Below are 14185 nucleotides of genomic sequence, written 5' to 3' on the forward strand. Positions count from 1 at the left end.
TTTAGGTTTTGCTGCATGTAAGGGGGTGTAGGAAATTGCATTGGGGGTGAGTTTGAGGTGAACATGTTCATATAACTTCTGTATTGTGCGAAACCCATCGGGATGGATGTGTTTGTGTTTGGAGACGGGATGTTCAAGTTTTTCTCCATATTTGGTTGAAAGGAAAAGTGATTTTTTTTCCTGAACGTTGAAAATAGAATGAAGATGAGAAAAGATTGTGTGGTTAAAATCTTATGTTTGTATGTGTATTTATATGTAAAATAAAAAAAAAATTAATTTTTTTAACGTATTAACCATTCTCCAACAGTCAAAAAATGGACCGTTATACTCGTTATGAAACGTTATGGGGAAAACGAAGGGTAACAACTTGGCTCACAACGGACGTAAACGAAATGGGTGGGGCGGTGTTTCGTCGTTACCATGGCGTTGAGGAGATGCCACGTCAGAAAAACGTTGTGGGCGTTGCCCACACTGTTTAGTCCAAGCGTATGATGTTTGTGTAAAAAGAGTGTTTTCTAATTTTTAAAAATGGTCCCTATTAGATGATTGTGCTAATAAGTTATTGTTTTTTAATGAACCATACAGATAGATAAAAGATAGAAGATGGATATGATATGATAAACTTTCAATTACACTTATCTATCTGTCCGAACAAACCCTGAATGTCCAAATCTAAGAAGGGCGTCCACATTCACAAGAGTTTGCATCATCAAATATCTTCTTTTGTAGACGTTGAGTTGGACATCAACGATTGAGAGGAAGAAGAAAAAGTAGCCAATACAAGAGATCACAGACGCTGTTCGTTTTTCTTTTCTCCAAGCCCTAAATCGATATATAACTGGCAATTCTAATATGTTTATTCCATGTCATTAAATATAAAGACATGTCATTTGCCAAATAATTGTATACCTAATGAATCTAGTTGCCTCTAATGAGAATTGAACAAAAACGTAAGTTCGTTGAGTTTTTAGACAAAACGTTAAGTTCATTGAGATTTTTTTTAACACACAAAACATGATTGAGGTTTTTTGAACTGTTTCGGAATTTCGTTGTTCTTACAAGTCATTTTCCCAATATTTAATTTCACATCATAAGCCATGTCATTCGTTGACTTTCATTAGTTGGTTGACCCTAATGATAATTACACAAAAGTGTAAGTTAGTTGAGTTTTTTTGACAAAAAGTTAAGCTCGTTTGATCTTATTGAACAGACAAAATATAATTGAGATTTTTTTAAACGGTTTGGAATATTTGTTGGGCTTATAAGTTTTTCCCGGTTACTCCATACAAAATAGTGAAATACCATCAAAGAACAAGCAATCAAAAGTATAAACACATTTGCACATTCAATTTCAATCATGCGAAAATTAAAATCCCTCATGGGCAAGTTCTTCTTGACATTTGACCCACGACAACCTTTCTTAAAACAACAAATAAAGTCACACATTCACATCTTAATTGTCGATTTTGAGTTTTCAGTTAAATGGCATCAAGAAAGATCTGAACTCCATGCTGGGGTCTAACCATAAAAAGTTGAACAGGAGAGTGAACGTAATTTGATGACAATTTAAACCTAAATCTCTGCAAAATCATCACAAGTGCAATCTTGGCTTCCACCAGTGCGAAATTTAATCCTACACAAGTCCTTGGTCCAAACCCAAATGGCAAGAATGCTGCTGGTGTGTTCTTAGTTGCTTTAGCTATGCCCCCTTCAAACCTATCTGGCTTAAACATATGAACATCGTCTCCCCATATTCTAGGGTCATGGTGAATCGCTAATGGCGAAATATAAAGCTCCATGTTCGCTGGAAGGGTCATCTCCCCTAATCTAACTTCTTTCGCCACTTTTCTCTTTATAGCGGGAACTGGTGGGTATAGTCTTAAAGATTCTTCAACGATCATGTTCATCTAATTAACAACATATAAAAGAAAGATGGTTGATATATTTTACTGAACATTTGTGTTAAATAGAAAGAAAAAATGAAGGGTTTTGTTTTATAATTACTGTTTTGAGTCTTGTGATTGAATCTTGATTAGGATTTGTTTCTCCAAAGAACTCGAAAACTTCTTTCCGAGCTTTTTCTTGCCAATCTTGATGCATTGATAGAAGAAGAATAGTCCATCCAAGTAAAGATGTGGTTGTTTCATGTCCAGCAAAATAAAATGTTTTACACTCGTCCACCATATCATCTAAAGAGATCCGTTTAAGATCATCTTTATCACGAGAAGCTTCAAGTAGTTCTCCAAGAAAATCGCTTCTGATTGTTTTCAAGTTTCTTTCTTGATCTCGTTTCTGTATGATCTCAACGATGCAATCTTTGATTCCTTGTTCAAGTTTCTCTGATTCTATGTCATCATTGGTCTTGATCAAGTTGCTTCAAGAACAAATCAAGTAGTTTTACATGTTTAATTATCTCTAAAGATTCATTTGATCATAAGCTTTTGTAAAGATCGATTAACCTGATGCCAGGAAGCCGGATTTTATGCACATTTCTTGAAACAATCAGTGTTAACTTCATCAACATATCAAAGATTTTCTTCCCTTCTAAATAACTGCTTCCGAAAGCAGTCTTGGAAATGACTTCGGATGTTAATATTCTGAATTCTTGGAACACTTCGATTTCTTTCCCGTTGTACTCTTTCCACCTTTCAAGCATTGTTTCAGTGCTAGAAATCATCGCTGGAATCATGCTCTACATACTCCAAACTTCCATTAGTACACATGCATGTTTCTACTGGAAAAACTCATCTTTTCATGGAGAATATGGAAGTAAATGAGCAGTTAGTTACCTTTAAGCTTTCGGCATGGAAGACACCATTAGCGAGCTTTCGAAGCTTAGACCATTTATCACCTTTGGTTGAAGAGAGACCATCTCCTAACAGCTTCTTTGCATGGCCTTCCAGTTCGATTTTTGGGTAAACATCATCTTTATTGTATAATATTTCTTTGATAAGTTCAGCTTCTGTAACCACCAATTGAGCTTGAGGACCATACCAATTCAAGAAATTCCTTCCTAAAATTAAACAAAAATTTCCAAACAAAACACGACAAACTAATTAATTAGCAACAAGATGATGAAAGTTTAATACATGAATCATGAATGGATATGAAGTTACCATATAAGTTCACCCATGAATGAACATGAGGTAGAATTCTGGGGAAGATTTCGTGGGATAAATGATCCATGGGTCGACCCATGGATATTAATCGCATGTTCGAGATCTCTTTGGTGTTTCCATGGAAGAACATGTAAGAAGGGCCTTTGATTCCTTGAGATCTCATGGCATGTTGTATACGGATAGGCATCCACCACACTTTGTGAAGAAACTTAACAATCATCATTATAACGTACAGAAACAGAAAACTGGCTGGAAAACCTACTAGATATCCGATCAGTGGACCCATTTTAACCCGTCAACCAGGTGCAGAAATCAGAATTCTTTTAGCAGTGATGAGCAACTTATAACAGAGCATAATAATGCTGTTATATATGCACCACCGTAAAACTGAATAATTTTCACATAGTTGATGTTTAGTGATCGACCAAAACTAGTCGCCATATGATAAGATGTTCAAAAGTTACGTGTTTAAATCTCTTGGTGATTTTGTGAATGGAATTTGAGGACGAATATTTATTTATATGATATTTCATTTTTGTATATTGATTTGTCTATTTGTTTTTGACAAGAAATTTATTTTATTTTTAATGGCACTTTTATATATATATCATATCTACTCTTGCTTATTGTTTTGGCGAGGGAATCTTCAAATTTTCTAAGAATTTATGAATATGAAATAGTCATTACTCATTATTGTACTTTTCTTGACAATCACACCATTATTGAGCGTGGTCCATGCACCCAATGACACAAATTAAGTGTTGGTTTTGTTATTTGCTTAAACACATATTCATTATTATATTTCTAAATCTTTATGTTGCACCTTTATGAATTTTACTAGATTTTTCTAAAGATAATATGGTCAAACTGTTATTTTTAATGCATGTTGATTTAAATATTTGGAAAACTTAAAACATGGAAGTTGTAATCATTTCCTGTTTAAATCAGTTCATTCAGATAAATTATGAATTTTATATGATTTTCTTAAAATAATGTCCTTTGTTCTTTTGAAAACAATTTTTTTATATTGGAAAATCCACAACATGAGAATTCAAGATTTATGTGTTATCTTTCCACAATAACTTGAATCGAATCAATTGAACAAAAATTTATAAAATAGTATCATAATCGTTTGTGTTTTCAACAAAAATATATATAGATTTCTTGTTTGCAAACTTAGAATCAAATAATATTTTTTTGAATCGAAGAAATCCAATAAAAAGGATAGAATTCCAAACAACAAAAACCAATTACATAATAGCGTTTTTTGGGTTTTGTAACCAACCAACCCAATTTATAGAGGATCTACGTCTATTATAAGACAAAATATGACTAGAACACAATAGAATCAAATAACAAAGGATTCTTTAAAACATGAGTTCCAAACAAAGAATCATTATGGAATCACGATAACCTCCTTCTTTAAACAACTTGAAGCAAACAAATATAACCAATCATCATAAGACGTCAACAACGAGATCTTGAAATCCCACCACCTAAACACCTGCAAAATCAATGACATGACTATAGAACACGAAAAGAACAAGTGAGAAACTGTCACAACTAACAAATTTGGGTTAGGAAGTTGGCCCTTGTACAAGAAAAACTCATTGTGTAATCTTGTAACATTTCATTTAGTGAAATTCAAACGTCAATGATACTAAGTTCATACTTGCGTACATTGTCATTCAAGTCGATGCAACCACGTGAAGACCCAAAAACTCGATCCAATAAGCCAAATCCAATCATTTTTGGGCCTTAGTCCAAGAATTGTCGGTCCAAACCCCCTTTTTGGACCAAGAATTCTCCTTTGGGCCTTTTTGGGCCGATATCTCTTCAATGGGTCTTGTGAAACCGAAAACCTTATTTTTTCGCATTAATGGACCGCAATTCGTTGATGGACCTACTATTTGGGCCGAAAACTCTCTTTTGGGTCCTAATGGGCCAAAAAGTTTTATTAAATAATATTTTGGGCCAAAAACACCCGCATGGGCCTTAGTGGGCCGAATATTTATATTTTTTTAGGCCTTCAAACCAAAAACTATTTATTAAGCCTTAATGGGCCGAAAACCCTTATTGGGCCAAACCAAAAGTCGAGCTACTTTTCTTGGGCCACCCCTTGGGCCGAGGACTTCTCTTGGGTGGGTTGGCCCATCTATACATAAAAAAAGAGAAATAGATTAAGTTAAATGTGACACCTCACTTTTGTATCACATACAACCAAGTAATTGCATTTCATACATTTAGGCAACATGTGTTAACCAACAACTATTAACCCTCTAATCTCTCTCTTCTCTCCTCTCTAAAAATCGTCCAAGGCTCTCTCTCCATTGAAACACTCACTTCATTTGCTCTCTATCTCTCTTGTTTTTCTTAAGGAACTCTCATATTTTCCTCCTAAAATTTTGTGGGTTAGGTGTGTTCTTCCAAGAAGTTTTCTTCAAGCATTGTACTTTTGGTACGATCCTATCAAACTTATGACGTTTTTTACATAATCTACTAAGATCATTCCTTATACAACACCATCTTCGTATTATGCTTCCTAGAACCCCCTCACTTCGAAGATCTCATCAAAAACTCAAACTAGGTTCAAAGACTCTTCTTCTTCTTCATCTACATCTCAAAAACCTCAAGGTGAGCTTCATACCCCACTATTTTTCATGTTTTCATACTCTTTAGGGGGGGGGGGGGAATACAAGTCATAATTTCGGTTAACCATTGGATAATTGCATGGACCATTGTGTTGTGTGTTTAACTTTTGGGTTTTTACTTGAACATGAAGTTTATCACATAGATCTTCATAAAATTATGAGAAAAGTGTTTGTTAACATATATATTGTATGGATACTTGTAGATCTGGGATTATACACTTAAAGATAACAAAAATGAATGTTGTGTTCAAACATGTATAACCTAAACTCAAAAAGCAGCTTTCAACAGAAAAGTTTTGGTCTAGTTACGGACTATTTCGATCATCTTAAACTCAATATTTTTCAAAACCGTTTAATATGCAAACAGATCATGTTTATACCTTTCAAATGACTACTCTCACGCGTTCGTACGATTTTTCTATAATTTTTGGCGATTTTTACAATACTTCCTATCATTTTAGAAATAATCTTAGACCAGTCTGTGAAAATGAACAATTTCACACTGGTTTGAGGGCATTAAAAATTATGGGAAAAATTATGAACAAAGTAGACTCAATTTCCAAACTCCCAGAATTTACGGATCCAAATTTAGACTTACGATAATTTTTCTATAATTTTTCTAAAAAAAGGAACAAAAAATCCAAAAACCAGAAAATTGTTTTAACTTACGAAAAGTGCTTATACTTGTGTTTAGATGTAAGTTTTAAAGGTTGTAACCTTTTGAAAACACCTAGACATGATAATTTAATGTAATTATATAATTTATTATATAAATATTTTCAATTACACCAGATACACTGAAGTCGTTTTACAAGAAAGAGAAATCATAGTTTACGTAAATCTGTTAAGGCTCTTGTGAGACTCTCCTTTCGTCGTACCTACCTAGTGTACGCGACAAGTCATGTTAGTTATAACCAGAGTCTCTTGGAGGGAGAGCTAGAATTTGTGTATAGATCTATACGGGGATGACACCCCACACCTGAGCTGCTCACTATTGTTAGAAAGGCCAGTCGTCTAGGGTGAAAAATATCTTACCTTAAACAAGCGACGCCTGGAAACGTCATGACAGGCATATCAGTCATATCAAGCATGGTTGTAGCGACTCACATAGGGAATAACAACACCATTTGATTTATGGGAAGCTTTACTTCGTTAGTTTTGTTAAAAGAAATGCCAAACTATGTTTCATATACTTTGTAAACTAATTTTACCACTTGGGTCTTAGGGTTTTAAGACCACAACACCTTTATATACAGGAAATATAGGATTTTCTGGATTTATTCATCATTACTCTACAAGGAAGAGACACACAGAGAATAACCACATTATTGGAATTTACGAAGAATTTAAACTTAACTAGTTTTCACAAAACACCAAGCTATGCTTCGTATACTTTGAAATCTGATTTCACCACTCCGGTCTTAGGGCTTTAAGACCACAACACTTTTATATACAAAAAATATAAGATTTTCTGGGGATGCACTCTTTTCAAATACAAATAAAGGATAATAAAGGACGTGCATGCAATTATACACGGTTTTGGAACGAAACTCACAAACTACTTTTTATTGAAAATATTGGATTTTTTTTGGAGTTTTACACTTATTGTAAGAAAATATATTACAAAGTTTTTCCTACAAACATGCTTATGAACTCACCAACATTCTATGTTGACGCTTTTTAAAATGACATGTATTCTCAGGGACTCAGTGAACAGGCACTCGAGCCTCAGATTTGGATTACTTTACTACCTTTTGAGCAATCATGCTTTATGTTATTTTTGTGTAATTGATAGACAAATACAATTTGTAAAACAATGAATGTTGGTATATTGTAATGTATGATGTTTGGTTGCTATGTTTCATTCATATTTAATCGTTATGATACTGTACATGAAGTCATCCGCCCCTAGACGTTTCCATTGTTCTGGTTTGGGGGTGTGACAGAAACAGACTCCACACCATTATCACATAAATGACACATGATAGAAGGAATCTCCATATCCCTCCTAGATAAATTAGCACAAGTCAAAAGGCTCTCAATCACCAATATCCAAACAAATTAGAATCAAATAATGTTTTTCTATTTGAAGAGGTATTTCCATATAATCCAATAATAATAGATCAAGTACATCAAAACAATGCATAGAGTTTTTTGATGAATACTAATACATTCAAGAGTAAGTTGAAAAACCTAATTTAGTTTTGGAATAATGTGTTTGATAAATAGTTGGAGATTTTCTCAAAAGATCATTATGTATTTAGCTCTAAGAACTAAAAGTGACCCCATCATTAGAACTAAGTGAGCTTCCAACAAGAAACCCATCACTATGGTTCATCGGATTTTCAATTATATATACTATTAATTGTTAAAAAGTTGGTGAACAGGAAACTTTTGGGATTTTGATTTTTGCCACAAATTTCTCTGGGTTTTAAACATTTGCCACTAATTTTTTTAAATGTTACACTTACTTCCCTTATTATCTTCCACCGCCTTGCCTCATCTTTATCTTTATGTTTCCACCGCCACACCAATCAGATGCAAGATACCCTTCTCCAACCTTCTTCTACCTTCTTCTAATTTATTTCTTCGTCTTTGTTTTCTGCATTTAATCGATTGGGAGTTTCTTTCATCCAGTTGAGGAGTTCGACAGGGAAATCAACAACGCATATCGACACTGATGATGGTGGTGGTTGCCGGTGGCGGTGGCTAGAGGCACACTTGAAATCGACGTCCTGTCTTTGGCTCAGATATATCCCCAAAATCGTCCGAGATCGATTGTTCCCTCGCTGCCACCGCTTGACGAGATCTGCACCTCGCGACAAACCATCATCGGTGTTGCGGCCACCGTCCAAGATAAATAGACATGTACGCTTCCAGCTGCCTTCATCGTTTCACTCTCTCTCACCAGAACACGAAGCCACCGATAGTACCTCCGGCGGTCTCTCTGTTTGCTTTATCTATCAACTCTCTCTCTCTCTCTCTCTCTCTCTCTCTCGATCAAACGCGATTCACAACGTCGTAATCTCTCATATCTCTCTGCTCAGTCCGGCGTATGAAGTCAGGTAGCCATCCAACCACCTCCACCGATATTCCTGTTAGCTCTTTTGGTCCCTCTGCTTACTCAAACGCAAACCCATAGAGGTAATTTTCAACATACAGTTTTTATTTCTGATTTCGTCCAAAGGTGTATTCCATTGCAATCGGCCTATCGGCCATGACAAAAACCAACAACAATGTCAGTCGGTGTTAGGTTTCCGCGTTATAATAAAAAGGTAGATATTCTACCTTGTAGGTGACCATAAATTTTGAAAATTAGATTTTATTTATTTTTTACTAACTTGTTGTTGTCTAGATAAATGATTTTAATTAAAACAACTGGTTTATTTTTATTTTTAATTTCAATTGAATCCACGAACAACAAGGGTTTTCTTTTTAAAATGCTAGATCATGGTTGTATTTGTATGAGGTAGACAAACGTTGCTTATGGAGTGTTTGGATTTGTGTTTTTCACAAATATAAACTTTACGTATGAATATGCCATCAATTTGTGCAAACCAACCGAATGTAATCACTAATACCTTTACCTGTGAATTCCATTCAAGTGAAAGAAGTAAGGTTTGGTTAATTTTGTGGGATGATTTCCGCCAAGTTGTTGTTAAGGTATTGTAACGACCGAAAAATACAACCAATTTTAAATTTTTCAAAAACAACTCGATTCCATTAAATCATTACAAAAAGGTTTTCAATACAAAACATTTAGCGTATTCCCAGAATCACATTACTAAAAAATCATGAGGAGCGGTACGATCACGCCTTCGCCTTGCCACGGTCTCCTGAAGAACCTGAAAAAAACATAAAACCACAACTGTAAGCCCGAAAGCTTAGTGAGATATCCCCAAAATACCAACCACTTATACCATACACGCATAACATGCTACAACATATCTGATCACAGAACAGCCATGCACTTCGGGTCTACTGTGTGACTGGTCCGCCGTACCGGCCTACAGTCCACCTGGTCCACCCTCTGAGTCTAGCCATAAACCTCGAGTCTACAGTGTGATTGGTCCGCCCGCACCAGACCTTCAATCCACCTGGTCCACTCTCCGAATCTAACCACATACATCGAGTCTGCAGTGTGATTGGTCCGCCCGCACCGGGCCTTCAATCCACCTGGTCCACTCTCTGAGTCTACAGTATGACTGGTCCGCCCGCACCGGGCCTTCAGTCGGCCTGGTCCACCCTCCGAGCCTCGGCACGTCTGGTCCGCCCTCTTGGGGCCTACAGCCTATCCGGACCGCTCGCTGGGCCTTCAGAACAACCGGTCCGCCCTGGGTATCTTGGCCTACAGCATAAAGCAGGACCCGCCTCAACCCAACTCCAGTCCAAACAACCATGTGCACATATACATACAATCATATAGCAATTCACAGTCAACAAGCAGATCAAACAGATCACATAACATATCATCATCCTAACCAGGATACCGACCTAACAGGTCACTAGCATAACATCTCCCTATCTCTCAAGATACCGATCTCAATCAGGTCTCTAACATATACCATCCTAGCTCTCAGGATGCAAACATATCAAAGCAGTAACATAACAACAACTACCCGGATCTCAATCCGATAAGGGCCGACCTTGGTGCCTTAGACCCTGTTGATATAGTGAGGATAACTCACCTCGAAACTGCCGGCTGAAAGGATAAGATCCTGCTGCTCCAAACTCCGACACGAACTCCTCCACTGAACACCAAAACACTCAACTCAATAAATACCCTTAATTACCAAAATACCCCCGGAAGACAATTGGTCAACCCTAGGACAAGGTCAAAGTCAACCCCTGACTGACTCTACTCGCCGAGTCAACCCGATGACTCGCTGAGTCCCCAAGCTCAGGACTTCCCTCAATCCGCGACCTAACTCGCCGAGTCACCCCGAGACTCGCCGAGTCCAACAAATCTGAGTCCACTCGCACACAACTCACCGAGTCATCCCTTGACTCACCGATTCTCGACTCGACCATAAAATATTGGGACTCTTCGACAAGACTCGCCGAGTCCAAGAACAGACTCGCCGAGTCTAAGGCTATCTTCAACCTACTCGTCGAGTTGTTCATACAACTCGCCGAGTTCCAGGCCATCTTCATCCAACTCGCCGAGTTGTTCTTCCAACTCGTCGAGTTCCAACTCATCTTCAAGCAACTCGTCGAGTCCACCCATGCGACTCGCCGAGTACCACCGGTCTGAATCCATACAGAAGCACTCCAGGCCATGCAATTGATCTAAAACATAGATCTAGCCTTCTACAACCCATCCATCACGTAAAGTGGCAAACTTTACGTGAATCCAAAGAGATCTAAGCCTTTAACACTTTAGGGCTAGGTTTTGGGACATGATAGCTTCACTACACACTCAAACACAGGGACTTTCAGGCATTCCAACCCTTCTCCATTCCAGATCTGAGGTAGCAACCTCAGATCTAACCTCTAAACTCCAAAACACCAAAAGATAAGCTCCCCACAAACCACATAATGATGAATCCATAAGAATAACAGCCCAAGGACGAGATATTACCTCAAAAGAACGCCCCAACTGCAATGGAACTCGAATCCAAGCAAAGCCCCTTGCTCCAAGCCTCCTACCCTTCAAGATTTCCTCAACAATTGCTTCTCCAAGCTTCCCAATGCAATATGATCACTCACACACGAAGGCTAAGGGTTTCTGGACTTGAGGATGAGTAAAGAGGCTGGGGGAATGAATGTTATGTTCTTTATATAGGGCTCAACCCCGAGAATTAGGGTTTTCTCCACTCAGCGCCTACTCGCCGAGTCCACCTTACTGACTCGCCGAATCGGCCACTTAACACGCGACCAAGTCGCGACTCTACTCGCCGAGTCCACCCATGGACTCGCCGAGTTCCCCTTCCAATTTTACTCTTTTAGCCCTTCAACTATACTCTTTGCTATTCCGGGATGTTACAGGTATGATAATGAAAGTTGCTTTTACTGATATGATGATTGGCTACTCTTTTGCAAATACTCATGTACAAAAATAACTATCCACACGTAAAATTGATTGAAATTATTATCATACAGGTATGGCTGACTTATAGTTGAAACTGATTGTGTACTTTCTGGAATTACCGACAAAGAAGCCCTTCAGGGTTCTGGGTTAGCATTACGGTCTAGTTCTGCTTAATTAGTATTGTTAATTTGTAAGTTTCATTGGATTTTATTTTGTAAGTTGGATGTGCAGCTAATCAGATAGCTACCATACTTTCATCAACTTAGACCTAACCCAAGTAAATTACCTTTGGATATAGATTTCATTTCATTTTTATTTGTGTTTATGGTTGTTTATATCTAATGTTATCTATGCTTTCTACCTCCCGACTCTGGCACACAATGGCCATGCTTTACTGAACATCATGTGAAATGTTCTTAAAATAGCTGCTACTTTGGCCAACCAATATCTCAAATATGTAAGTTTAGATTTAATTTTCACTTTCATTACATGTATTCATTCGAGAAGAAAATCAAAAACATGTTTTTTTATATTATTATTATTTTTACCATAAGTTTTGTTGCTTGAGCTTCTGCTTTTGCTTTTTGGAGATTTACCCAAGCTTCAATCTTTGCTTCTTCTGTTTCATATCCAACACAAAAGGTGTATGACATCTTGCTTGATGCATTTGCGATATCTGGAATGGTGGACCAGACCAAGATTGTGTTCAAGAGTATGCGAAGAAACATGTGAGGGTAATTACGTCTTTTTTGTCATAAACAAGAGATACAGACTAAGGCCTTGTTTGATACTCGTCTGACTGAGTCAAGTTAGACATTTTTGGCTGACTCGGTCAGCTGTAGCTGTTTGATAACCCCTCCGACTAAGAAATTGAGGTCTGACCCTATAAGAGAAAAGGAATCGGCTGACTGAGAAAGGAAGTCGTCAAATTCCACTTGTTCCCTTGCGTGTGTATCCCTGTACGTGTAGGAAGAATCGACCCAACACCACCCCTTTTGCATCTCGTTCGTAATAGGCTCAAAAAATTGATCATCCAACACCCCCTTTGCTCTCTTAAAATCAATTACAGAATCGATGGACTGCCTCTTTCCACTTCGGTTCGAATTTAAATGCAGGTATGTTTCCCCTTCTCTTTTGCGTTTATATCTCCAACAGTAATAAGAAATTAACCATTTGAAATCACTTCCATTCATCTTCTCGCAATCAATCAACCATCTGAAATCATATCAAAATCCATATGCTCCTATGTTCTCATTTTTCTTTTGTATCTGTTGGTTGAGTAAGGAAGAAAGAAAAAAGACATTGATTTTCTCTTGGGGGTAATTTCCTCTCTTTATGCTACTTCTCTCCTAATCTCTCTAATTTTTCTGTAGGAGTGGTGCTATGTACATTTAAAACATTCGATGGATACACTTGGATTTTTCTACTACAATAGAAAGTTGTGCTATACTCAAGTCTAGATGCTCCCCCTGTTACTATTAAGCCCCTGAGATACATCATTATTTGTTAATGGCAAGGATGTGTTGTTAGTAGTTTAAAGTGGCTACAGTTGATGTTTCTTTCACAAGGTTGCTGGTAATTCTCTTGCTTTGGACAATTTTGCCCTTACACAAGTTTTATCCAGAAAGGCCTTTTGCTCCCCTGTTTAGTATAGAGTTTGGTTATATTAGTTTGATGTGGTCATGATGTTGAATATGGTTTTTATTTGTCTTTTTGTTTTTTTGTACTCCTTTGAGTGATTGCTCAATGAAACCAATCCACCAAATAGAATATGTATGTGTTTTGATGTGGTCACAGAATGAATCATATGATAAAATTTTGTTTATTTCAGCTATTTTTTAGTTTACATATAAGTTACAGTTAAAAATTTTGAATAATGGTATTTGTTCCTTAATTGTAAGCTAAACACTCACAACCAACAAGCTTAAATATTTGATTGTCATAATTCTAGTTTGCCTGCTGATGTTCCCTTTATTCAAAACTTGGGGTCCTGTCAAAGCAGATTATAAGACATCCGGGTGTTATTCTAGATCCTGAACCAAATAAGCAATGCTCTCTATGTTTGAAAATAATTTGGATTAGGTTTATGCTTCAGTTTTCACTTCCATAAGTTCTACTTCTGATATAGAAAACAATCTTCTAATTCTACATTGTAAAATTTCACATTTCTTGGTTAATTGGCGGTCAAATGATAATGCTTCATTTTTCACTTCCAAGGATGGCATCAGAGCTTTGGAATCAGCCATTCCATTTTTTGGTGATTCCATTTGTAAGAGTATAATTTCTTGATTCTTATCAACATGGTTTCAAGGGCATTTCAGCTATGAGGATTATGAGGACATTTACGTCTTTTACATAGATGAGAGATCGAGAGATCAAAAATT

General features: G+C 36.9%; 1 protein-coding gene across 1 annotated transcript; it reads right to left on the reverse strand.

The window, feature by feature from the left end:
• Positions 1 to 1310: 1310 nt before the first annotated feature.
• Positions 1311 to 3616, reverse strand: LOC111917810 (cytochrome P450 CYP749A22). Its single transcript, XM_023913453.3, has 5 exons — positions 3117 to 3616; positions 2790 to 3013; positions 2460 to 2692; positions 2005 to 2374; positions 1311 to 1907 (listed from the first exon to the last, which is right to left on the reverse strand). Exons 1-5 carry the CDS (start codon positions 3403 to 3405, stop codon positions 1479 to 1481), a joined length of 1545 nt encoding a protein of 514 aa, XP_023769221.1. The 5' UTR covers positions 3406 to 3616; the 3' UTR covers positions 1311 to 1478.
• Between the last annotated feature and the right edge of the window lie 10569 nt (positions 3617 to 14185).

This window comes from Lactuca sativa, chromosome 4 (genome assembly GCF_002870075.4).
Source record: "Lactuca sativa cultivar Salinas chromosome 4, Lsat_Salinas_v11, whole genome shotgun sequence".
NCBI lineage: Eukaryota > Viridiplantae > Streptophyta > Magnoliopsida > Asterales > Asteraceae > Lactuca > Lactuca sativa.